The sequence below is a fragment of the Electrona antarctica genome (assembly GCF_951216825.1).
Source record: "Electrona antarctica genome assembly, chromosome: 13".
NCBI classification, from domain to species: Eukaryota; Metazoa; Chordata; class Actinopteri; order Myctophiformes; family Myctophidae; genus Electrona; species Electrona antarctica.
The window spans coordinates 14,015,045-14,041,743 of record NC_136794.1 but is presented as its reverse complement, the minus strand read 5'-3'; the positions used below and the strand labels follow the sequence as shown (position 1 = coordinate 14,041,743).

The window sequence follows — 26,699 nt, the reverse complement described above, 5'->3', positions numbered from 1 at the left end:
CCATAGCTTAGTTGATTGTTTAGTAGCTTCCAGAGCTCATGAGGATTGTTTTTGTTTTCCTGAGCTTTATCATTAATGAAGTTACTTTTAGCTGATTTGGTCATGGCAGTTACACTGTTTCGTAGCTTGATTCGTTGTGTATTTAGGTTGTTCAAACGAGCTTGGCGAACACTGTCGAAGCGCTTGGCTAGCTTTGACTTGCATTTTAGAAATTCAGAGTATTTTTTGTCTCTGGCTTTCATTGCAGCCAGTATGTCCGAATTCATCCATGGTTCCGAGCGGGTTTTGCCCCTGGTGGTTCTCAAAGGAGCCATGTTGTTCAGTACTGATGTAAATTTGGTTTTGAAGCCAAGCCAAGCTTCTTCGACAAGTGTGCTTTTAAGCTCATCGGACCAATCCAGACTCTCCAATACTTGGTTAAAAACCTCACTAGAGTAGGTTTTGAGGTCCCTTGATATGACTGTTTTGTGGCAGCCGGTCTTAAGTTTTTGTATTTTGCGGGTACAGAATATCATAAAATGATCACTAAGCCCACATACAATAACCCCTTTCTTGGAGATTCTGGATTTGTCCGAGGACAGAATGAGATCAATGACAGTTTGAGTAGAATCACACACTCTAGTGGGTTGGGTAATTAGCTGACTGACACTATGTAGATCACATAACTTACTGAATGACTTACGTTGCATGTCCGTATTGTAGTCGCCAATCAGGATTTTCTCTACACATTCCTCCTCAGCTAAGCACCCCTCAAGTATATCATAGAACCCATGTTGGTCAGGCGGTCTGTAGACGGTGCCCACTAATACTGATTTAGCCTTTTTGAAAATTAATTCAACCCACACAGTTCATAGCGCGCCACCGAGTGGCTTATAGATCTGCTATTTTTCAATAGCTAAATTATAACATAATGTTTTTAAATACGTTTACGCCACGGACAAAGCCAACTCGAGTTGTGACAAATCATGACAACAAAGAACACAACATTGTGGACCGAACAAATAATTACAAAGAAGAAAAACAACAACAAAAAGTGTTGTAACCTGCCGTTTTCTTCTTCTTTCTAATCATTTGTTTGGCCCGAAAAATTGTGTTTGTTGTCATGATTTGTCACAACTCGAGTTGGCTTTGTACAAGGCTTAAAAGGTCTTTAAATAAATACCTTTTATACCCCCCCCCCCCCCCCCCCACACACACACACACACACACACACACACACACACACACACACACACACACACACACACACACACACACACACACACACACACACACACACACACACACACACACACACACACAATGTAAACAAAAAAGGAAGTCCACCAGACATCCAGAGATGTGTTTAAATCAAATGACAGATGAAGGCAGACAGACAGTCAGATAAAGAGCACTTGTAGATGACAGTACAACAGTGGGTTATCAGCAGCACAGGGGCGATGAATCACAAGGGCCACTGATTGATGTCATTGGTTGCAACTTGTAACAGTAGTAGTGGCAGCCATTGAAGGCTCACACATCATTCAGCCTCACCCCTTATGTAACACTACGCTACTCATGTGACCAGGTCCGGTCGGAGGGGTGAGCGTGGTGATTGGCTACTAATCCTGGAGGTGCCGGTGTGTGTGGCAGCCCGGAGGCCAATGTGAGGTGTGTGCACAGGCTTAGAAGCGCAAGCAAATATGACACGCATATCGTTAACTAGAGAGTTATTCCCTTGTCTTTGGTTACAGTTACTTTCTGTGTATAGTACAATCCTCCAGGCCAGAATGCTGGGAGGCAGGAGGGTGATATTACATTTTCACCTTTTCGGCTTTTACCTGGCCACGCTTTGGCATATAACTCTTGAACTATGTGTAATACAATCAATCAAAACTCACATCAAGCCACACATTACCTCTGGAGACATATGATAAATGTGTGCCGCATTATTTTGCGGGAGGGGCCTATTTTGCAGAAAATAGAAATACCAAAAGTCATGAACGTATTGTCCAATTGACCCCAAATCAAATGTTGCAGACACATCATTTTTTCACTAAAGAGTCAGGGGTTAGCATTAAAGTTGTTTTTTCTTATCCTCTCCCCCAAAAATAATCTTCACGTGCACGAGTGGGCCGTGCGTGCGTGGCTTTTGAGAACGGCTGCATTCATTAATGTGGAGTGGAAAAAAAGTCAGCATCTGTGCGCTTATGCCTAGTTGGTTTCAAGCATTAGAAAGTGAAGCCACACCTCTAACATGGGAGATCAGGCATACTGTACAGTGTAAGGCCCCCGCCACACAAGAACGGCTCGGGCTGTTAGCCGTGCAAGTTTGTAAACGATATACAACTTTCCAGCATCTACATTGCGGTTATGTTAATTATGCTTTTGGCTGCTTGCTTGCAAAGAATATAATTTAGAGAGCAAGTTGAAGCATGGATAGCACCTTCAGAATGTTTAATTTCCACCCAAGAAGACGAAGCACTTTGACGAGGTGAGTCCATGCTGCTGTTCTGTGCACCTCGCAGAGGGACCTGCCTGGCTGTGCTGCCTATCTTAGATATAGCCTATAATCTATTCTACACTACACCATTATAGTAACATTAATGCAGATCATCCGTTTTTTTCTTGTCTTTCCAGATTGGTAATCACCATAATTTATATCTGTTCTCCAAAAATAGCTCATCTACAAGCTCATGCATGGGAGATTTATAGACATTATGTGCAAATATAAAATAGCTGTGAACTTATGTAAGTGGTTATGGTGAAATAAACCATTAACACACTGGTTAGTTTGGAGGGGGCGAGGGGACTATGACATCACCGGCTCAGGAAAGAGATGGCATTCGCTGTACACATGGAGACGACAAAGTCGCGTCTCCAAACTTTACCACTCTGGAAGGTGGTTTCAAAATGAGCCGGTTAAGTCCCCAAAAACGCCGTCTCCGTGTGACAGAAAGGGCAGATCGGCTAAATACTTGCCCGGGTAACGCAGAATACGTCCTCGTCTGGATGGCACCTAAGTCAACTAAAGGTGAATCCGTCTGAGTCAAGAATATGCTCCTCTCCGATTTAGACATTCTTCTGAGTAATCTAGAAACTACTCAGAAGAGTGAGCGCATTAAAGGTTGGATCAAACTTATCTCCAGGGTATTTCTAGTACAGAGCTACTTAGTACACTCATAGAAACTTAAAAATCACCAGCATTCTTTTAATCTCCTCCTCAAATGAGGCTTACATCACATCTACACGTTCACGTTTCATCCTTTGCCTTACTTTACTTAACCCATTCTGGGTGGTAACCCCTGTTGGTGTTTTAAGCATTATGTTATACTTTAGCTATTGAAAAATAGCAGATCTACAAGCTCATAGCGTGCCACCGAGTGGCGCGCTATGAGCTTGTAGGTCTGCTATTTTTGAAAAATCGTGAAAATGCGGCACAAAGCTTCTGAATATATATTCTTTCAGAAGACTTTTTTTTCCAGTCCAAAGTGGGTTAAAGCTCCCACTGTGCTGCGCGGTACAGATGATGTGCAGTCGTCACAGCCAATGTCTTGCAACCAACTTCGTCAGGAGGCTTGAAATAGCGTCCCCCTTGGCCCCCCTTGCAATCCGCCCCCTCACAGCAGGCAGGCAGGCTGAATGTGATGCTGGGAAGCTTTATGCCCATATAGACTTAGCCTATCACTGCTTTTGTAACAACTGCCTTACAATGCTTCGGCGTGCGTGTGTTTGTGTGTGTGTGTGTGTGTGTGTGTGTGTGTGTGTGTGTGTGTGTGTGTGTGTGTGTGTGTGTGTGTGTATGTGTGATTGTGGGTGTGTGTGTGTGGTGGGGGGGGGGGGGATTGGGCGGGGAACGGGACTAAGCACTAGTGCAGTCTTGACGAAAGTGACTTATATCTTGTAGTTGGTCTATTTACACCCCCCTCCCCTCCACGCACGCACGCACGCACGCACGCATGCACGCACGCACGCACGCACGCACGCACGCACGCACGCACGCACGCACGCACGCACGCACGCACGCACGCACGCACACACACACACACACACACAGCAGCTACTGACTCGTTAATAAGGATGGTGAGGGAAGGGGGAGAGAGCTCTTCTGATAGTGATGGAATGAGTCTGATTCCTCCTGAGGACATATGGAAATGCACACACACACACACACACACACACACACACACACACACACACACACACACACACACAAACACGCCTGTACACATGCACATAGAGCCATGTTCACTGTAGTTGTGGTCAACATTACTACAAAAGTGTATGTTTTAATGCTTACAATTTAAAGGTTGTATTGCTAATTTAGTGACTTTTGTTTTAGAATGACTAATAATAATCTAAATGATTATTGTGTAGCAGTAGCAGGCAGTAGAACTGAAGAACCACCCCTTCAGACTCCACCTCAATGTTAAGATTGTTATTTAGATTGGGTCTATTGCGCCGTATAGCACTTTACATAGCCATATCTTCACTGCATTACCAGCTAAAATAAATTACATAACATGCTGGCATAGGCTGTGGGAGTCGTTCTTACATATACATGGCCTCTTATTGATAAGGTTGCTGCAACCCAGATTCGGCACGAACAAGGGACTAAATTATTTTCGCTCCTATGCCACCAAAATGTGGAACGCCCTACCCTAACAGTCATTAAGACATGCGAATCCCTTGACTCCTTCAAAACCGCTCTCAAAGGGCACCTACTGCTGCAATGCGAAACTGGTCCTCGTAAAATCTGAACACTTTTTCCCCTCACTGTATATGTTTCTTTTCCTTTTTTACCTCCTTTATGATGAATTCCTGTTCTGTTCTTTGACTATATAGAAGTGTCTATTTGTACGTCTATAAATGTTTTGATAAATTGAACAAGGTGGACCCTCTTGTAAACAAGTGTAATGCTTTATTGGGTCGTCCACTAACTTAAATCAGTCGAAAGAACAGAGAAGCGAACCACTTTCTGCTTAAGAAACAGATCAACAAGTAACCATTTACAGGAGCAGAATAATGTGTACTGTGTAGCTTATATATCCTCATCCTAAAATCTCCTCACCTCCAAGACAACATTTCTTGAAATGGGATAATCACTCGTTCATTTTTAAACAGCAAACACTTAAAAATGACACTGGTCATGAACAGTTTTCTCTCTCTTGCTAAAACCAAAGCTTGCTTGACCATAGTAAGCATGCTCTCTTGCTCACTATAAACCTACGGTTGTATTATTTCTTATCCATCAGTTACTATTGCTTTAATCTGACATTTCATTTGGTAAAATAAACGTGGTCAGTTTGAAAGGTTTAAACAATTTTACATTCTCTCCCACTATAGAAAATAGTAAACGTCCCTGGGCTGAAGCCATTGAGAATTTGACATAAAATGCATGATACTGAATTACTGACATGTGATAACCGTCGGTGTACATAAGTAGATCCAGATATGGATATTGGTGAGCAGGCTCTAGGCTAGGCAGGGTCTAGACCGGATCAATCATGCTGGTCATTTTGTAACAAAAGCGAGGCCATTTGGAAAGCCTGGTGATGCGAGGTCAGTTCCACTCTTTCTGAGCTCTTTCGGCTGGTTGGCAGACTTTGATCAGGCTGTCTTTGATCCCAGAAGGAGAGGCGTTAAATATGCTAAGCAACGCAGGGGAGAACCCACACACACACAGACACACCTGGATCTTTGCTGCACCCTCCGATTCACTCACTTATTCTCTCCTCCTGTTGTTAAAAAAGACAAAGTCTTTAAATGAAAACAACAATAATCCATAGCAGCAAGCAGTATAGACATCACCACAGACCAGGCAAACATTTAAGGTACATGTAAACTGTCTACCAATCAATAATAATAATCATAAAATAAAATGAAAAAATTAATAACGGTTGGGCAAATGATTTTCTTTGATTAAAATAACTGTTAAATAGATCTATATTATTGTACCCGTTGCTATAGATAGAGTTACAGTAGCAGGAGTCTATGGGATACCAATTGTATCCAATCAGGATAGAGAACTTAGACAGGATACAGATTAAACAAGTGAAACTTCAATTGATTATTACACAAATGAGCAGACAAAATTAGAACTGGAAGAATATAAACATTAAGCTGATACATGGGTACTTTCTCCTGATTGGCTGAAAATGTGCCGCCTACCTGAAAATGTATTTTCTCTATTAAAGAGATGTAGAGTTGGGGAGACTCTTGTTATTGAACAAACACTCTACAGCAATGTTTACTATATAATAGTGCTTTAACCTTGTAACAAAAACCTTTTTGTTTTAACCAAAACATATCACTTACTCTACCTTAAAGTTGAGAGAAAGAAAAATATGTTTTTCACACTTTTAGACCTTATCGTGGTCATCATATGGGCATATCTAACAATGGATGCCAAAACAATGGGAAAATGTCAATGTTTGTGTATTTTTATATCAAAAGTCCATACAAATCTAATTTTAATAACTTCCTTTGAACGGATGACGATGACGTGTTCAGTCCTGCATGAATAAAAAATAATCTTGATTTCATTCACTTGTTTGATTATCATTGCTGCACATTCCTCCAAACACAGCTGATGTTGATTACAGAACAACTCGTTTTTAATCTCATTCAAGATGACAACCAGATTCCAGACAGTGTGTTACCGTACTCATTTTAAACTTAATCAGAACACTAAAATATGTATCTGAAAACATTATAGGTTAGAAATAAGCCACGTAATAGCTGCATGCTCTGTATCTGACTTGTAAACAAACAACTCCGGGCGCTGCAGATCTATACGACCCATAGCCTGAAAGAATGCAACGCTCTGATTGGTTCAGAAGCACACAGCCTTCCGTTTTAGACTGAAACTTCAAAATAAAATCCCCCAAAAACCCATTGCACCTCATCTTTAAGTAGGTAGATAGACAGACAGACAGACAGATAGAGTCAGTGAAAAAATACAAGTATGAATGCGGACCATTAACCAAAACTGTATGTTGATTCTCAGCCCGAAGAGCAGTGTCCTCGAAGCGTCAGGTGGTCCTAAAATAAAGTCATTGAAGGGAGCTACTGTGCGTTAACCTTTATTATTATTTGATCTTTGTCTCCGTTGAAGTTAAGCAAGTTTAAGCCTTTTACCACTTAAACCCTATGGTCATAGTGATACTGTACTTGGACCGCTTTGTCTACACCAAATCTCCTAAAAATAGGATGTGCGTAACCTTTGATGCCTTATGACTGCCCCACAAGTGATTTTGGAATGTCCATACCAGCATACAATACAATAACAAAGGACAAATCAGTAATACAATATGTCTAAAATTGTGAGAATTTTGTCTTTGTAAAAAAAGTTACTTAACTTAAGAAAGTTGGCTTCTTAAAAAATAGAATCAACGCATCAGACTTTGTTTACTAAGACCAAGATACGGTATTTATACTCACCAACTCGATCTCACTTCTGATGAAGTGGGTGGTTGAGCATCATCTAAAATGCTCTTTGGTCTTTGATATGTTCAGGTTTACAGTACGTGATGCCTCGGCTCACTAGCAGACACATTTTCTTTGTACTGGGCCATGTTTGACTTCACCCTGCTCTGGTAAACTAACCACAGCATTGACATTATGCAAAATTGTTGTTGGGTTGTTTTACATATCTTTTATTGGAAGCTTGCATTCTCTATTTGTGTGAGATGAGGTATACTGCAATGAAATACTCTGCCTAAGAAGATGAACCAACTGCTTCTTGATGGGAGGGACCCTGCAGGAGGTCTGGAGAAGGCCGTTTCAAAAGCCGGGGTTGGCAATGCTGGCCTTTTGGGTCCCTGGGACTGGGAGCTAGTGTATAAATGAGGCCTAATCTGAGGTCAAATCTAACCACGAAAGGTGTTTACATTTGGAAACACACCAGTGGTGTGTCAGACACTTTGTAGCTACACTAGGCCTATGCATTATCTGGAGTGTGAACTGAAAATTCCTGCCATCCTAATGGTCGAGCCACCTGCCAAAGCTTGCCGTACCAGAGCTGTCCACTTGTCAACTTTTTCTTCAAACTCCTCACCCCCACTATGACTGTCATAGTACACTGATCTCCTTGTTTCCCTTCATCAGCTGCTGCAGGCTAGGCATGGAGCTGACGCTGTATGCTGTATGCATGGAGAACTGCAGGCATGGAGGAGAAATGAAGCTCTGCATGCAGAGACTTCCACCTCTTCAACGAGCATTTCTCCTGATGGGACTTGGAGGGAGGCTGGGGAAGGGGCAGGGTGTGGCCATTGCAGAGACCCAAGGAGAAGATGGGGATAGGAGGAGGCAGGCAGCTGGTGTAGGACTCCTCGGAGTGGGTGGACGAGGAACAGCTGCTGATCTTCGACTCCTTGGATGAGCAAGAGGAGAGCGACGATACCTCCTCTGCAGAGATGTGGAGACTCTGGAGAGGCACTCTCGGAGTAGGTGGATGAGCAACAGCTACTGGGCTCCGGTGGGAACTCCCTGCAGGAGTGGCAGAGTGAAGACACCTCCTCTACAAATGTGTTGGGAGGCAGAGGGGGAGGTGGGGGAGGGAGAGGTAGAGTGGGAGGAGGCGGCTGTGAAGCACAGGGGTTGATGCAGCTGATGCACTTGGGGCCTCCATTGGTGGGCAGAGAGGAGTGGTCCAACGGCTTCAGAGGCATAACCTTGACTGGTTCTACAATGTATGAGTCATCTGAACCTACTTCCAACAGACAGGTCATCTTATGCTTTAGAGTAATATCATGATAGGTAAAGCTACGCAGGGTAGCGGGGTTCGTGTGAGGGTTGGGAGAAGAGCTGCGACAACACTTTAGACAGAGCAAAAGACCCAGAGACAGACACAGGACCAGGGACACCACCAGGTAACTCTGCTGGTCCGATACCTCTCTCTGCAGCTGGCCCAATGTATCGGTGAGGTTGAACACCAGCTTGGTCATGTTCTGCAGCTGACTTTGTAGAACATGAATGAAAGCTGTCTGCTTCTGGTCCCGCTCCTCAGCAATACTGGATGTGTTTTGCAGTTTAATGATGGTCTTGTTAAAAGCTTTCTGCATCTCCTCCATCTGCTTACGGTACCTCTGGCTGAGTTCCTCCAGGTATCTGCTTGACAGACTCATATTCATCTCCAGGGATTTGATCCTGTTGTTCAGCCTCATGAACACGCTCTCTTTCTGACTCGAGTCATGCACAGTTCCAGTGTTCAGCAGCCCTCCACCATTTCCATTACCTTCCCCCCTGCTATCATAATCCATGGCACTCTGCAGCTCCCCATACAAGTCTGTAGCAATATGGTGGATTTTGCCATTTGTGCTCAGAAGCAGGTCATCCACCGAGTCTGCCCGATGGGGCTCTTTGGCGTGGGTGAACAAGTCAACTTGTTCCCCTTGGGTCTGGGAAGCCTGGGGGCTGTGCATCTGTGATTCCCAGTTGTCCAAGCCTGACCTGAGCCCGTCCGTGTGAGAGTCTGACTGTGGGATGGCTGTGGGCAGCTCAGTAGGAGGGGGGATCATGTCTGCAGGCCTGATGGCTGTGGGAATTTGTTGGGCTGGTTGCTCTTCGATGGGACAGACCAGAAAGTCTGCAGAGGCAGACTCAGAGGCCAGAGGCTGAAGGGGAGAGTTGGGGCTGGGGGTTAGGGTGACACTGCAAGACTTTTGCGTCTCTGGAACTGGTATTACCTGGAGGGTTGGATCAGGGTTCAGGGCTGTGTCTTTAATGTGAGGTAGTGTGTTGTCCTCCTGGGTGGGCAGTGTCAGGGAGGCATATGAGAGGCTGTGAGTAGGGATGGCGGTGGTTCTACTGAGCTCAAGCAGGATGTCTGTGTTCGAGTCGGGGGTGTGATCGATGGGGTGCACGCTCATGGTGTGGGCCTCAGCAGGGGGGTTGACCTCGATCTGATCCATCTCTGGTTCTGGGACACTCTCTGTGAGTGGAAGGGCTTCCTCCTGGGGGCACATGCTGGGGGCAGTGATATGTGTTTGCGTAGGTGCAGGGGTGTCCATGTGAGCATGAGGCATGCAGGTTTGAGCATTCATGTTCCTCTGTCTGAGGCTGGGCTGCCTCTCCATGGCCAGCCGGACGGAGCACCATTGATGCAGCAGCTCCGGTAGTGTGGCCATGCAGGACAGAGAAAGGGGCGACTTGCGCGAGACGGGACAGTACACCTGGCTCTCCTTCCGTCTCCTCCTCGCCTCCCTTCTCATCTGCTCCTCCTGCTCTTCTTCCTCCTCTTTGTACCCCTCATTTTCTTCTATCACTGTGGTCCACCTGGGATCCTCCACTTCCTCGTCGAACTCCCCTTCCTCGTCCTCGTTAAATGAGGACACTCGTGAGACAGACACCTCCTGGAACACTGACTGTCCAGTCTCTGTTGTCTTCAATGTAGTATCAGCACACAGTGCTGCAGTTGGTGTGGGTGTGAGAGGTACAGATAAGTTCCCCTCAAGCTTATTCTGCACCCCTGTTGTAGCACTGGCTTCTATGTGCGCTCCACCATCCAGCTCTGGCTTTCTCCCCAGCACATTGGTAGCAATGTTGTTGAGCATGTTTGAGATGGCATTGGTGGTGAAGTCAAGCAGGTTCTTAGCGGCCTTGTCCTTAGGTGGTTGGTAACCAGGTAGGTGGTCATCATTGTCATCCAAGTACTCCAGTCTCTCTGAGGGATACTGGGAGTCTGTTATCTCTTCGTACTCCTCTACCATACTGGTGCCAAAAACCCTGATGAGACTGAGGGGACAGTAATGCTCTGATCCAAAGTGGGAGAGAAGCTCAACCTTTATGTACTTGGTGAACATCTTCACATATTTTCCGTAAAGATGTTCGTCCAATGGGAAGCTCTGAACAGTGCGCTCATCACGTCCATGGAATGTACCCAGCTTCACCCAATTATTGGTTGGATACCTGTCACTGATGGACACCAGAAAGTCTTTAGGTGTGGATGAGAAGAGTTCAAAGTTAGCAAAGTCCAGCTGCTTCACTTGAATATTCTCACAGAGCTCTATGACAAACCAAAGTTTGTTGCCGCACGGATTCAGCATGTAAAGATCCATGTCCTCCTTTAGAATTGCGGAGGTACTCTTGGCTTGATTGTTAGCAGCAAGTACCTTTGCTCCACACTTCACAGAGGCATAATTATTCTTGAAGGTTTTCTGGACTTTCCTCACTGGTTGGGGCCTGCCATTGGTTGAGGTATGTAGAGACTGACTCTTTTCCTTCTCTACCTCCATGACTTGCTTCTTCCACTCGTCAAATGTGGGGATGTCCTCTTCACTGGGCACTGAGGGGTCAGTTTCCTTTCGCACACTGGCATCCACTACCTGCTGATCTTGTTGTGAGTGGGAGGCCACGTCACCCTGGTCCAGATCATCTGACAGCCCATGGGCCTGATTCTGCTCCTGGTCCACAGTAACCAGAGAGGTCTGGTCTTCCACTTCTGGACCAGAACTGGGGACCTGCCCTGACTGGGTCTCTATGCCTTCTATAGCCACACCTGTGTGGTCTGGCCTGCCACTATGTGAGGCAGCTGTGTATTGACGCTTTTCTGGGTTTGAAGTTGAATGTGTGGTCGAGCCAGAGATGGGTTGCGTAGGAGGTGCGGCGTAGTTGGGGAGCTCTGGAGGTAGAGCTGGGGAGTCTGTGGAGCTCTGGACCTGGGCAGTAGTTGTGTCTGTGGCTGGGGTGGGGTTGGGGGTGGAAGGTGCTGGAGGCGCCTGGTCATGACCCTGGTCATGGTTGTAGGGCTCTGGCTCAGCAGCAGTCGCAAGTACCTCTTCAGAATAGACTTCCTCCTCCACTATCTCTGCCTCTATTGGATTCACAGTCTGTTCATTATTGCCTTGGTGTATTTTTTGTGTTGACAGCTGCTCTAAGACAACTGGCCTCTGTTTCTCCTCTCCGGAATCATATATGTGTGACGGACATTCTTCCACCACCTTTTGCTGTGTCGAGTCCTGCTCCTGGTTTTGGTCACGTGGGTCGCAGTCTCTAGTAGACTGACCTGGACCAGAAAAGAACTGCTCCGAACAATACACATGTTGACAGGGGTACCAGCACAGGAGAGCTATAATTAGGGACAACGTCAAAACATGGAACATCTTCATTATCTTCACTGTGATCAAGAACCTCTCAGTTTGGGTATAATAGCAATAAGGACATTTCATTTAAAAGTAATCTATGACATCAATGCTGTGACGTCAATACAGTGTCATCTCCGTATTTGGGCAGTTAAAATAAATATAATATGCATCAATTGAGTTATTGCCATAACCTGATTGTTACAAGATATTATTTTGTAAACATCCTTGTTAACAAGGTGGATGGCATAAATGAAAAATGACTGTTATCCTCTGATTTGGCTTCCTCACTGACTGTAGATCCTTTATTTATGCTCTTCTGCAGATACAGTAAGTGTTGGAATTTGTTACATGTTTAACAAATTTTTTTCACCCGTCTATCTGTACGGTATACGTCCAGGGACTAATCTAGCAAACCGTGAGACTGATCAGTTCCAAATGTTTAGTGTGCTGCCGTGCCAGTAGGCCAAGGAAGTACAAGTACCTATTTGCAGGTCTATAGGAGGCAGATCTGTCTACACACGGGTCTGTCTGTCTGTATGTCTGTGTCTCTCCAGGTCTGATTTTGCAAACCATTGAACCAATCAGCACCAAATTCATTGTGCACACTGCCAGTAGCCTTTCAATAGGGATTAGTATTTTATGGAACCAATGTGAAAAGGCTAGCCTCATTTATGGACAGAAAGTCACAGGGTGCTTCTCTTTCAGACAGACACTGTTCTCTAGTCAGTTCTCTTCCACTAACTCGGAGCGCAGATCTCATAGTAGTGTATATCATTCTTTTAACACATATTGTTTAGCACTTTCTTTTTTTTTATGGTCTAAATCAATTATATAGATTAATAAATTGGTAGATAATTTAATTAGAAAAAAAATCACATCGGTGTGAAGTGAGGGGCGCTCTTATCATCATACGTCATTATACATCATCTCATTCTGGCCAATCACAATTTGTGTCCTCACTTTTGTCTTCAATGTTTGTGTTTACACACTTTTGTCTTCAATGTTTGTTTACACAGACCCTCAAAGCTGGACATAGGAGTGGCTAGCGCCCCTAAAAATATTTTTAGTTGTCATGCTGACATAATATCCCCAAACCAAGAATCATAAAGATACAAAAATAGGTCATATTTTCAACCCTAACCTTACCCAAGCACATAGTATTAGTAATGCTGATCAGTATTGTAATCTCTGAAGGTGAATTATTTTGTTGTTGTTGTATTTGGGGTTTAGCAATCTGGCTGAACTAGGCATGCCAATTCTTGTTAATTTTCCTTTCTCTTGTCCTGTTCTCCAGGGTTCAGCTGATTCCTACACAAGCCGACCGTCCGACTCGGATGTGTCCCTTGAGGAGGAGAAGGAGGGGGGACAACAGGAGAAGGAACAGCAGGCCACCCTCCAGTTGGAGAGGGCCAAGGTATGTCTCAGCACTTTGATTTGGTCACCACCATGCCATCTTGTGGTGGACATTTTCTCAAAATTAGATTTTTGTCACGGACTTACAAAAGTGATCATAAGTGGTCGATAATATTACCAGAAACCATAGGCACTAGGCAGTGAATGGGGATCAGCTAATAGGATATTTGACCAACTGCAACTATTATACCATAGGCGTTTTATTTTAAGGACCACATGGTCAATATTATGATGTAAATAACATGTGCTTGTAGATCAGTTAGTTTTGCCTTTTTTTCTTTTCTTTTTTTTTACATTATTTGACAATTTGGCCAATGTTTGAAACGTTTTTATAGTATCGTTTGTTGATTACTTTTGATTCAGTAGTGGTCCATTTTAATTTCATTTATTTGTATTTATTTATTTAGGTATTAGGACAATTAGGTATTAAAAGTCCTTAAGTTGTCACTTTACTGTCGTCTTGAGACCCATCTGGAGACCCACCTCTCTCTCTTTCTCTCTCTCTCTCTCTATCTCTCATAGCAAGCAGTCGCGTTGATTTCCATAGTCGACGTTCAGCAGCGACAATAATATTACATATTACTACAGTGGTGCACAATAGTCAGCGGCTATTGTATACTTTTATGTACAGGTACAGCAAACCTACATCAGGCAATGAACACGTCCACGTTTTTCCAACGGAGGGGCGTCATTGCGACTTTGCGAATGCATTATCGAAAAGTGGAACTTAGGGTCAGCTGATTGTGCTCTAGTTTCATATCCATTTGACATTTAATGGCAGAAAACGTGCATTTAGTAAAATATCTCCGCTTTCCCACAAGCTTTATTCTCTCCACTTTCCTCCTGTGAGCACACACGAATGGGGAAAACAAACACAAATAGGGGCTTTGATGTTGTTGCAGAATAATTAATGACTAGAATGTAAATGTCATCCCGACACTTGCCATACACATACACATGCAGGAAATATTACACTGTGAATATTTTGAGAAGAAATGTATATATTTTTTTGACATGTTGACATAATTGACATGTTTGTCCGTACGGACATGTTGGTGATAATCTTATAAGCAAACAAATAAATGAAAAATAACAATGAACAAGAAAATAAGTAAATATAAGATTACACATGAAATGAACATTTCATTTGACTTAAGACGTATTCAAAGGCTTAAGTTTAGATTTGTGTTCTTATAAAAATCTGATCTATCTGCTATTTTTTGGTTGCATAATTTCTGATACCGATGCCATAAAAAGTCAGACTCTAGTCGAATGACCACATTGAAACCTCATGGACAATTTGCAAGACTTATAATAGCTGTACACCACACATCGTGAGCTTGTGCAGTTGTTCAACACATCATGCATTTTGAATTCATGAAGCAAAACTTGCATGTTGTCTTGTATTTAAAACACATTAAACATACTGCATCATCTCACAGACGAAATCGGTGGCCTTTGCTGTGAGGACCAATGTCAGCTACTGTGGGGCTCTGGATGAAGACGTCCCTGTATCAGGCACTGCCATATCCTTTGATGCCAAGGACTTCCTGCACATCAAAGAGGTGCTATGCAATCCGGCAGTACTACAACCTAAATCACATTTTTGCACGTTTAGTGTTCCACCACTTAAACACTTTGTTTGACAACAACATTTTCGTGATAGGAAAAGTAATTTTTTCAATATTTGGTTCAATATTTCTCCACTTTGATAATACCAATTGGTATTGTATTTTATATAATTTTAAACATTGATTAGTCACCTTTACAACGAGGTATAGATTGTAAGGATCGGGTGTTCGTGGAATGAACAACACCGCTAAACGTGTGGGTAGCGCCTCCAAAAAAATGTGTATTGGTATTCATCCTTGCTTTGAGTTGCTTAGTGGATTGGATGTTTGCACTCTCACACAGTAATAAGGAAAAAAAAACCAAAAAACACAGATAGGCCATTTTCACACTTTATTAATTTTACACTCTGTGTTAGGGAACTCTATAGTGGGTGGAAGATCAAAAAGCAGCTGCAACAGCTTGGCACCGGCTCCTCCTCATGCTGGTCACCAAACCTAGCCACATTTTGTTGTGGGATGGCATCCCATTCCTCAACCATGTTTTGTTGCAAGAGATGTGGTGTAAAGGGAAAAAAGGAGCAGGACAATGGACAACAATATAAAGTAGTTAAGTGGTTAAACCTTCACAGATCCCTTCTCACATTGTAGATTTCCTCTCTGTCTTTTCTCTCATGGATGTCCAGAAGTACAACAATGACTGGTGGATTGGCCGTCTGGTGAAGGAGGGCTGTGACATTGGCTTCATCCCCAGCCCTCTGAAGCTAGAGAATATTCGCCTACAGCAGGAACAGAAAAGGAGTCGTTTCCATAGGTAAAGAGGCTCAGCTGTGAGTGAAGGCAACAATTAATTGGAAACGGACCTTGGAAGGAAGTTCATTAAGCACATACCACATGAACCCTTGCGTCCCTATTATGGGCCGAATGTTCGACAACAATAGTATATCAACATGCACACAACGCATCATTGTGAGCTTGTAGACTAGCTATTTATGAGAAAGGGTTGAACCCTGTTCAACTAAGTAGACAGGGTGGAAGTGCTGAGGAAAGACGTGAGACCAGGTATGGATGGGTTGAGTTTAATTGTTTAAATTAACTAAATTGGATACATGGAGGTCATGGGTGTATATGGTCACATTCTCACCTAATACTTCGGTAGACTCGATGCGAATGGGAGGAGAATTGGGACTTCTTGCATATTTAATTTGCTGCGGTTTGCCTTCACACTGTCATCCGCAGCTATTGGAAACGCAGCAGGGTGGACCTTTATCAATGTGTTCCATTCATAAACTATAGCCTACACAGTGAAATCTATGGTGATCAAAATGTCAAATTATACTCATAACGTGCATGTGTCGTGCCGTCTGGGACTGGACCCACCCCTCTCTCTCTCTCTCTCTCTCTCTCTCTCTCACTCTCTCTCTCTCTCTACGCACGCAGCCACGCACTGTTCTTTTGGGCATGGAAGGAACAGCGCTGAGCGGCGCAAAATGTTTACAAGTTTATCGAGATGAAAGTCCCTACTCCCCAGTCCCCACACAGTGACAGCACTCTATGTTTACGGCACGCACAGACAGACAGACAGAATATTCTGTAGTGTAGGCTATAATACACTGCAGTGTTTTTATGTGTTTCCTTAAGCAATTGATGTACTCATCCTAATTTCGATCAGGGCTTCAGTCTCCTCATTCGACCACGTCTATCCACGGTAACGGGACATCTTTGCGCTGCGTAAAATATGCCTTCTCCGTCTCCAACTGTGTTCAGCTCCTCACCCGCCACATTGTTTGCTTCATTTCCTTTATTTACTGCGGATTGCATTCACACCTGCACCGAATCGTAATCAAGTGCGATTGGAAGCGAAGCGAACCCCCCGTTTTTGCTCGGAGTAGAATGCGGTTCTTTGATACGCATTAGGATTCAAATGAGCCTTCACACCTGCCAAACGAAGTGCACTTTCTGACAATGTGCAGCAGGATTCGTTTTAATCGCAGCAAAGCTTTCTGGTGTGAATGTCACCTATGAGTGTGGGGCGCTAATGATAGAACTAAAAAGCTTAATTTATACTAGTTGTCATACTGAGTGACATCGTCGCGTGACATTGTTGTATGACAAAGCTACAAAAGTGTGGCCATCTAAAGAACATACATTGCTGCCGTTTGAAGTTTTGGTCAAGCCACACTGTGTTAATAAAAAGCCTAGGGTCAGATAACAGAGGGGACTGGCTAAAGGCCAGATTAGTGGACATTATATAGCAGGAATTATGGGGGTAGAAAAGAGGAGTGGAAATGGTGAACAAAAACATATGATTGATTGACACTTCACTGCATTATTGTAGCACTGAAAAAAGTTGGAATCAGCTCATCTTAGTCAGCAAGTGCAGGTTTGCCGGAGCTTGGTTTATATCTTTATGTCGCTGGCTTACATTTAAAATGTTTTGTAGCATGTTGCTTTGTTGCCACTAGTGTGAACGCAGTATCTGTGTGCCTGTTTGTGGCCACAGCAGAATTCTCTATCAAGCAGGGTGTTGAGTTTCAGACACTAAGGGATTAGAGAATGCCATGTGTCATCATTTCTGTTCATTGACGATGGTGGTCTTTCCCACCATTGATTTTAGTCAGCAAATCAGTTGTAATTAGGACATTTCATTGTAAAGCACATTTTTGTTGACTCTGAGTTGTCGTGGGTACATCATACAGTTACCAACAAAATATGAAAATGACAAAATAATAGCCCTTGAAGTCCTTCTGTGTAACATACATTTTCGTAGTCTATAGTATAGTCTATATAAATCTGTGAACTGTTTTTGAAAAAAAACTATTAACACATTTTCATCTAAAGTTACATGCTCAAAATATGGACGCCAGTTTGAAAGTGGTAAAAAAAAAAGGAAAAACACAATTAGCCTATGATGGGCTCAGAGCGGCTAATGACCAGTTTGCTCCGTTTGATTGATGTCTGCCTGCTCATCACATTAACACTGTTATTACTCTATTGCAGTCAGAACTGCAGACTCACTCTCAACCCAAAACTCTTCAGACTCCACCTTAGCCCACAGCACATGCCGTAGCACTTGCCCTAGCCTCGACGACCTTGCAGGCGTACTGTATGCAAAGGCTACAATTATGTAATTTAGATAGCATATATTATGTAGACAATAGACATACTAGCATTCTATGTATACGTATACTTATAGTTTCATTGTACAGGTATTCTACTGTTAGACAAATGTTAGGTTCTTAGCTTACTTATGATCCTTGATGACTATTACTATGTGTACAGTATTTGATGTATTACCATGTGTTGTTCTTGCGTACTGTAAATTGCTCTGGATTAAGAGCGTCTGCTAAATGCCTAAATTGTAAATCGTCTATACTTGGTTTTGTATGTTAACAGTAAGTCCACTGGGAATTCCTCCTCCAGTCTTGGAGATACCTTCAAACCAAACCCCAACACTTTGGGTAAGTCCCACAGACAGAGTAGCATGTATAGGTCAGTGGAGGAACACACACCTTCACCAGACTCACTAGTGTCACTGTCAATCCTTTGCCTTGGTATGTGCGCAGTATTAGCACTATACAACCACAACTGTTCAATAACTGTAGCGCTAAAGTCATGTAATGTCTGTGTACACACATTGTGACTTGACTTGGACCGCTGACCATGTTTTCCTTTTGCTCTACAGGAAAGCAGAAACAGAAAGTGGTGAGTGTAACTCAATACTACTCTTGTTCAAAACAATTTAGAAACAAGAAATGATGACATGACAGTCATACATGTCAGGTGAAACATGCGCTTTATTATACGTTTTTTAGTAACGTATATGACATAGATAGTCATATTAATACCATGCAGCTGCGTTTGTATTTGCGGCAAATATGTAATTTGTATTTCGGCACGAAGGAAGACGGTTGACTGGCATAGAATAGTCGGCTGCTGCTGCTATAATATTCTAAGTTCTCTTCGCGTTGTGCATCCCCCCCCCCCCCCCCCCTGCCCTTTAGACAGATAATCGATCCGATTGCATCTGTAACCGCGCGTCACCAGGCTGTGAGCTGGTTGTCTGCCACGCACCCCCCACCGCGATGGCATTGGCTGCGCTGTGCTTTTTCAGCCGTGTTTGGTTTGAACTGAAGTTATATCGAGTGACATTCGAACATTGCAAACGTGTCAAATAACTGTAGTATGCACCGTGTCAGGGTGAGCCCTTCCTTCCCCGTCACCCCGTTAGTGTGATCATGCTTCTCTGCTGCGTTGCTCTGTCTGCAGCCTGCCGTAGTTTCCGAGAAAAGAACGTGCAAAGGCCGCGGCTAAGACAGAAGCTAATGGCTGTACAGAAACAAAAACAGTGCTGGCAAGGCCTTAGCAAGCCTCCATAGCAACCGGAGCGATTCCAAAGATGAAACACAGCAGGGCTTGTTTATAGCGATATCAAGCGCCTTAAGACAAGCCTACTCGTGGTGCGTGCCCCGCATAATCTATTTATACGACGAGTATACCCGTCCTTAGGATCCAATGTGTTAAAGGTTTACATCTTACATCTACAATAAATAGCTGTATGAAACATTATAACAACGTATTGCCATATATTAATGTAATTCTTCTGTGTGTGTGTGTGTGTGTGTGTGTGTGTGTGTGTGTGTGTGTGCGTGTGCGTGTGCGTGTGCGCGTGTATTCACCATCTCAGGCAGAACACATCCCTCCATATGACGTGGTACCCTCCATGAGGCCAGTGGTCCTGGTGGGACCCTCCTTGAAGGGGTATGAGGTAGGACTAGAGCCAGACCAATATATCTGTCACTATATTTGACTTCGGTATTGGCAGTTATGCAGCCGATGTGTCCCGATGTTTAACCACTTTCAACTTGGAGTCCTTATTTTGGGCATGTTATTATAGGTTTGAAATGTTTTCAAAAATGTTTAAAAATGGCAGATATGTGTTGTGAGCTTGATAATATAGTCTTTTTTGGTTTGTTTCTTTGTTTAGAAAATAGGTCTTTGGTGATTAAAACGAGTAAAAGATAACGCTTAAAGGACAACTGTTTTTTGTATGTATTGCTTTCTATCGTTATAACAAGCCGAGCAAGCCTAAGACCGAGCGCACAGCTGCTCTGAGCTGCGGTCCCCTCTGAATGTTGTTTTTCTTTTAAATTTTTTCAGAAAAGCGCTGGTCCATAATTATCCTTTAAAAAAAATCACACCTGTGTGAACTGAGTGGTGCAAGGTCTTATATAGCCTGATCAGCTGTGGTCTGACGTAATGTCAGTGACCATAGTAACCATGCTCATTCTTTTGGGCCCCACGTACAGGTACACACATACACGGGTACAAACAAAGCTAGTTGTTGGAGTGGTTTGCACCACTCAAAAAACCCAGATAGAAAGCAAAACGTGACATCTTTTAACACTCATATTTTAATTATTATCATTACAAAATTATACATGAAACCTTGTTGTAAAAATCCTTATGATACAATATTATGATATGCTAAATCCCAGACAATATCTAGTCATATCACAATATCAATATAATATCAATATATTGCCAAAATTTGCCATGCCTCTCTTTTCATTCCCCCTCTCTCTATTTACCACCTTTTACTGTAACCAATCTCTATATACTTCGGTGACCACAGTCCCCCAGGGTTCTATACTTGGCCGCCTCTTTTTTCTCCTCCTTTTCTTGTCTTTGCCTAAAATAGCCAATACAACCTCACAATGCGTCACAAGAGCTTGGAGAGCTGCACTGAATGTTCATCTAATACAGTATGTCATTGTCATGCCCAGAAGGATGCTAGGGTTCATGTGGTTAACTTCAAAACTCTAATAATCAATAGCCACTGGAACCGCTGGAATAATGGTAAAGGAGGCCAAGGGGGGTGCAGTGGGGACGGGTTCATTCGTCATAGTATCACAGTCCTCACCTCTCATGCTGGTGTTGCCGTGGCAACACCTTCCGGGGAAACTACGTCAGTCTGAAGAAGTAGAGCACGGTTTGAAATGAGAAACAGAAGAATAATATTATATAGTGCACTAGTAGGTCTGTGAATGAGAATTCATGTTTAATTGTGCACCACATTCTAAACGGACGCCCAGGAGAACTGAGATTTCTTTTATATTTTTTTAATGATTTGACAACCTTCCTTGTTTATTATCCTCTTTGATTTCCATAGAGTGATGATTCATCATCTGAAAGGCTGCTTGGTTGCAGGCCTTGATATAAAACCTATGAATGATAATTCCACACCATTCTGTGCCTTGGCTTGCGTAACAGAGTGTTACCATGAAATGTGAACATTAAGACGAGGTTGTGTGAATGGTGATACAACTGCGAAAGGCAGTTCTTGTATATTTTTTCGTCACTTAGGGCCTATCTTTTTTTAACGTTTTGATCTATCAACATGTTCGCCTATGACATGCCCAAAATAGCATAAGGTTGAAGGTGGTTGACTGTACTCCTATTTATTCTCCCTTACTATTCTATTATTTCCGATTTTCTGTCTTATCTTCTTATCTTCTGCTCTTTATATCATCCATCTTCACTCCTTCTCTTATCCCATGCTCATCTTCTCACTTCGCCATGCCATGGTTCATGGATGTAGGTGACAGATATGATGCAGAAAGCACTATTTGACTTCCTGAAGCACAGGTTTGACGGGAGGTGAGTAATTGGTTGTTTGAGCAGGCAAGAGTAAAACGAACATAGACTAGACTACTCGTCATGGCTAATATACTATATATGCAGAACTGAAGTATATACCGTGCTCAGTGAAACTAACTGAAGCAAGTGCTGCAGTCACACGACAAAGTATGAGTTGGGCTTCAGAGAGATCACTCTGACAAAAGCCTGAATGGCCAAAATGTTACTGAAATGAAGGTGTTGTAGCAGCAAGAGCAGTAAGTATGTGTACACATAGTGTATACACACACACACACACACACACACACACACACACACACACACACACACACACACACACACACACACACACACACACACACACACACACACACACACACACACACACACACAGTCAGTCAGTCTGCCTTCAGTGTTGTGTAACAGTGTGTATAATAAAGTATGATGTACACTACACACTACAGTCTATCAACAAGGAATGTGTTGATAGACTGTATGAGCCCTGATGAAGACCGTATAGGTCGAAACATGTCGGTTCAATAAAGTTTTCCTCCTTTTAACATTAAGTGTGCCCGGATCTCCTCTTTGTTCTATAAGGAATGTGTTAATTTGACAGACAATAATCTCAAAGAACAGATACACAGACTGAGGAGAGTGGTGGGAGTTATTAGTTAGCATATATCATGTTTTTTCCATTTCAGGATATCTATCACAAGGGTAACAGCTGATATATCTCTGGCCAAGAGATCAGTGCTGAACAACCCCAGTAAGAGAGCCATCATCGAGAGGTCCAACACACGCTCAAGTCTTGGTAATGCTTCAGGATTACCCTATTGTGCTCTCTCTCTCTCTCTCTCTCTCTCTCTCTCTCTCTCTCTGTATCTGTGTGCACGTGCGTGCGTGTATGTACGTGTATGTGAATTAACTTATGCCTTTACATTGTCGTGTCTGTACTCTGTACTGTTGTGCTGTAGCGGAGGTCCAGAGTGAGATAGAAAGGATCTTTGAACTGGCCAGGTCTCTACAGCTGGTGGTGCTGGATGCTGACACCATCAACCATCCAGCACAGCTCATCAAGACCTCATTAGCACCCATCATCGTCCATGTTAAGGTCTCCTCGCCTAAGGTAATATTTGTTTAGATTGTCATCATGTAATCTGTGATCTACTGCCCTCTGTTGGTAGTAGTCATTCAACTTTTTATAGTTGTAGTTGTACACACAGTAATTAATTAAATAAAACATATTTTCTATGACCAGCGATATGCAGTATTTCTGATTATAGCTGGCCCTTATGTTATCTTCCCCATGCGATTGTCTTTATACCCACGGAGCACGTCTTATCCACAAAGCACAAGGGTTTGGTTGTACACCAGAACACTTCTTGGCAGGCGGCTTCACAACACGCCAACACTTGGACACCGGCACTTGTAATCCTCACAAATATGACTGTTAATTCCTCGTATCAATTGTTTTTATATCACCATGTAGGCTAATCGGCACTGGTGTTGTGCTTGGTGGAAGATGGCAAAATAGCGCTGGGTTACACCCCCAAGACATTGCGCCAGGCATTGTGTCGTGCTGTCTAAATAGGTCTTTCTAACTGGTGTTTTTGTATCTATGCTCTCTACAGGTCCTCCAGCGGCTGATAAAATCGAGAGGAAAGTCCCAAAGCAAACACCTGAATGTGCAGCTAGTGGCAGCAGACAAGTTGGCACAATGTCCTCCTGTGAGTAAACTTGAGAAACGCATAAGACATCTGCTGCAGCCTTGTCAACAGCCACCATTCATAGGTTGAGCTTCATCCCATCTGTGCATGTCAGACAACATTTACATACACATCTATAGCAGCAGCTACACTTTAAACTGTCTATCACACAGCCCTCTCTGTCCCTTTTCTCTCTCTCTCTCTGTCTCTCTCTTTCTCTCTCTCTCTCTCTTTTGCTTGCCTTTCATATATCAACATATCAAATATGTTGATCCTTCTCTCCTCCCTTCTTCCCTCCTCCCGTCCCTCCCTCTCCACCTACCCCACTTCCTGCTCATTCAGGAGATGTTTGACATCATTCTGGATGAGAACCAGCTGGAGGATGCATGTGAACACCTGGCCGAGTACCTGGAGGCTTACTGGCGTGCCACGCACACCTCCCTCAGCACACCTCTGAACCCTTTGCTGGGACGCAACCTGGGCTCCACTGCTCTCTCCCCATATCCTGCTGCCATACAGGTGAACTAAACTCACCTGAACCTAGAAAATTGGATGGGGAGTATGCAAAAACAGGAAAGGGCAAAAAAATAGATAAACAACATAACATTTGGGACAGGAGAGTGCAAGAAACAATATTTGAAAGACTGAAACACAATTGCTAACCTCATCTCCTTCTAGTTATAAACACTCATACATTTTGAATGTCTGTCAGTGCTTATCACTATAATTATACAGATTATAATACATTATAAGTATATTTATAATGCAGAAATGGGCTTCATAAGAAATAGTTAAACCATATCTCAATGTCTTATGATGTATGAGGTCCTCCCTATTGATATTTTCTGACGAACTGTTATGGGAAATGTTCATAATGTGCATAATTATTCCCTCTCTCGGACAGGCCCAAAGAAACAGAAACAGCAACCATGCGGGGGGAGACCACTCGTCTGTGGAGCGTCGCAGCCTGATGCCTGCCGATGAGAACTCCCACAATGAACGAACCCGGAAAAACCGTAACCGCCTGTCCTCTGGCTCACAGCACAGCCGAGACCACTATCCTCTGGTGGAGGAAGACTATCAGGATCCCTACCAGGACTCGTACAAGCCTCACCGTACCGCCTCCCCGGGAGGCTACAGTCAGGACTCGAGGCACAGGCTTTGAGTTGGAGCCCACCGTAAACCCAGAGCAGGCCTCTCTATCCTCTAGCCCACTGCCGTGGAGCGAACAGCTGTGGCAGCTTCACTGTCACAACAATGAAACGGCTACAGCTCTTTGGCTCCAGTTTATTTGGACTTTAACATATTTTTATCAGAAGTGTAGTTCTGCACCTCGCCTTTCTCTTTGACTGTGGTTCTTACCACTTGAACCTATACATTTCAGAATGTGATTCCTGTTCTTGCCTTTTACACACTTAAGAGACGGTTTTGCATGTGAAATTGGGTAAAAATGCTTGTGTTTCAAAGGGAAAGTGTAAGCTGAGCCTCTGCTCGTCTGAATATCTCCCAGATGAGGCATGTGGTTTATAGGAAGTACACTAGCAGGTGGTAGCGTGTGGCTTATGCCTTTCTGGACTCCTCCTGCCATCTCAGCTGTTACTGTAGCATGCAGGTGGGACTGCCATCGTTACAGTTCAGTACCTGCCTCAAGTCAGTGCCAGAAAGCACCAAGCATCCTGTGGCGATGAACTGCAGATAACCTGTGTGCATGTTTCCACACAGTAAAATAATTAGTTTGTTTGACAATGTATTGCGTATGAGTGTATTCAAATCTCTAGGGACCATTTCACAAAAAAGCTAATAGAGTTAATGAAAATAATATGGTTTTACGATTTTCTATCTCTCTGGTCTGGACCTCTCTTATTTCTCCTAAAACCAGTTTAGTGCCAATCTTCCGTGACAGACATCGGGACAGACAAAAACAGTGGAGAACTGCCATAAAACTAATATTACGAGATTTCCCTCCTCTGGAAATGGGCATGACCAGAGCTCCTTAAAATGGGTTGTAGGCTGTAATAATAGTTTATTTTAAGTGGGTGGCTTTTGATGGGTATATCCAAGTGATATTAACCAGTTGAACAGGTTTCATATTTTAACATAATTAAAAGTTTGAGCATTGTTGTACCGTTACTGGGAAAGATGTTTCTGTGAGGAAAGGCCATTTTACTGTATATGCAGACATTTGTTCAGAAATGTTTTCATATGCCACCTTATTCATTTGAATGTACACTTGCAATAAATTAAATTGACATTCCATTTGTCTCTCTTTCAAATTCTGCATAAGTCTTCCAATGGCTGATCAAAAATGTAATCCCTCTCAATCTCATTTCATTGAATTAATTTGAATGAATAACACTAATCCCCCAAGTATGCTTTTAAATGTGTGTAGCTATTGAGCTAATTTTGCCTTATCATGACTCATACATAGGATTGGCATTTTGGATCAGGCAAATTTACTTGCAGATTTTGTCAGCCAACATAGGATGAATAAACCATTACCTTTGTGACATCTTGTAATTTAATATTTGTTGGGGAGTGGGGGTTGTTTGAGCTTTTTTAACTAATGGACCATGTGTCTCTTTGTGACTTTTGGTTCTTAGTCCATGAGCCATGCAGAGCTCCAAAAATGGAACGTTAATAATGAATTGAGTGTGCAAAACCATACCTATATTAAATTGTTTATAGGATCAATATAAGTAAATTAATATATGATAACCCTTCCACAGTAGTAGATTTTACACATTTTAATTTTTTTCCATATTTTCCTATATAATGCCTTTCAGAAAATTTGTAATACAAATAATCATTGTCTTCATGCAACTCAACTGGGGAAGTTTAATGGTCATAACTATTAATTACATTTTTACCTATTTACCTATTTACCTATAAATAACAAAATGCGTGATAAATATGTAAAAGCTACTCCTGTGGAAGGGTTATCATATATGCATTTACTTATATTGATCCTATATACAATTTAATATAGGTATGGTTTTGCGTTAAAATTTTGGAGCTATGGCTCATGGACCAAAAAGAACTGAACCGGTTCAACCCTGGTGGAAAAGGGGCCTTTGTGCTTCAGTGCTTCTGGGACAGTGGTTCCCAAATGGGTGTCATGGCCCCCATAGGGGGTCAAACATTTTGTGGAGGTCCCCAGATGATTAGTTTAATGTGCAACATTGTTTTCTCACACAACAGTAAACAAACCAAAATACAGTGTAAGTATATACAGGGTATCTGCACAGTTCTAAAGTTGCAATTTAATGACTTTTAAGACATTTTTAATACCAAATTGGCCAAATTGTCAA

General features: G+C 42.9%; 2 protein-coding genes across 3 annotated transcripts in view; one reads left to right on the top strand and one right to left on the bottom strand.

Moving 5' to 3' along the window:
* Positions 1-26,131, top strand: part of LOC306934745 (voltage-dependent L-type calcium channel subunit beta-4-like) — a 44,814-nt gene extending 18,683 nt beyond the window's left edge. For both annotated transcript variants that reach the window (XM_079517493.1, XM_079517494.1), the window contains 12 exons: positions 13,360-13,479; positions 14,921-15,043; positions 15,733-15,860; positions 18,443-18,507; positions 18,732-18,751; positions 19,734-19,814; positions 21,648-21,706; positions 22,387-22,496; positions 22,660-22,811; positions 23,317-23,412; positions 23,734-23,910; positions 24,296-26,131. In XM_079517493.1, the coding sequence (XP_079373619.1) occupies positions 13,360-13,479; positions 14,921-15,043; positions 15,733-15,860; positions 18,443-18,507; positions 18,732-18,751; positions 19,734-19,814; positions 21,648-21,706; positions 22,387-22,496; positions 22,660-22,811; positions 23,317-23,412; positions 23,734-23,910; positions 24,296-24,556 (1,392 nt within the window). In that variant the 3' untranslated portion in view covers positions 24,557-26,131. The remainder of the gene's footprint in view (positions 1-13,359; positions 13,480-14,920; positions 15,044-15,732; positions 15,861-18,442; positions 18,508-18,731; positions 18,752-19,733; positions 19,815-21,647; positions 21,707-22,386; positions 22,497-22,659; positions 22,812-23,316; positions 23,413-23,733; positions 23,911-24,295) is intronic.
* On the bottom strand, positions 8,099-12,089 carry LOC306935528 (SUN domain-containing ossification factor-like; the record flags this gene model as incomplete). Its single annotated transcript, XM_079518629.1, has 2 exons — positions 8,099-8,388; positions 8,450-12,089. The coding sequence occupies 2 exons, from the start codon at positions 12,087-12,089 to the stop codon at positions 8,099-8,101; spliced, it is 3,930 nt and encodes a 1,309-aa protein (XP_079374755.1).
* Positions 26,132-26,699: the final 568 nt, after the last annotated feature.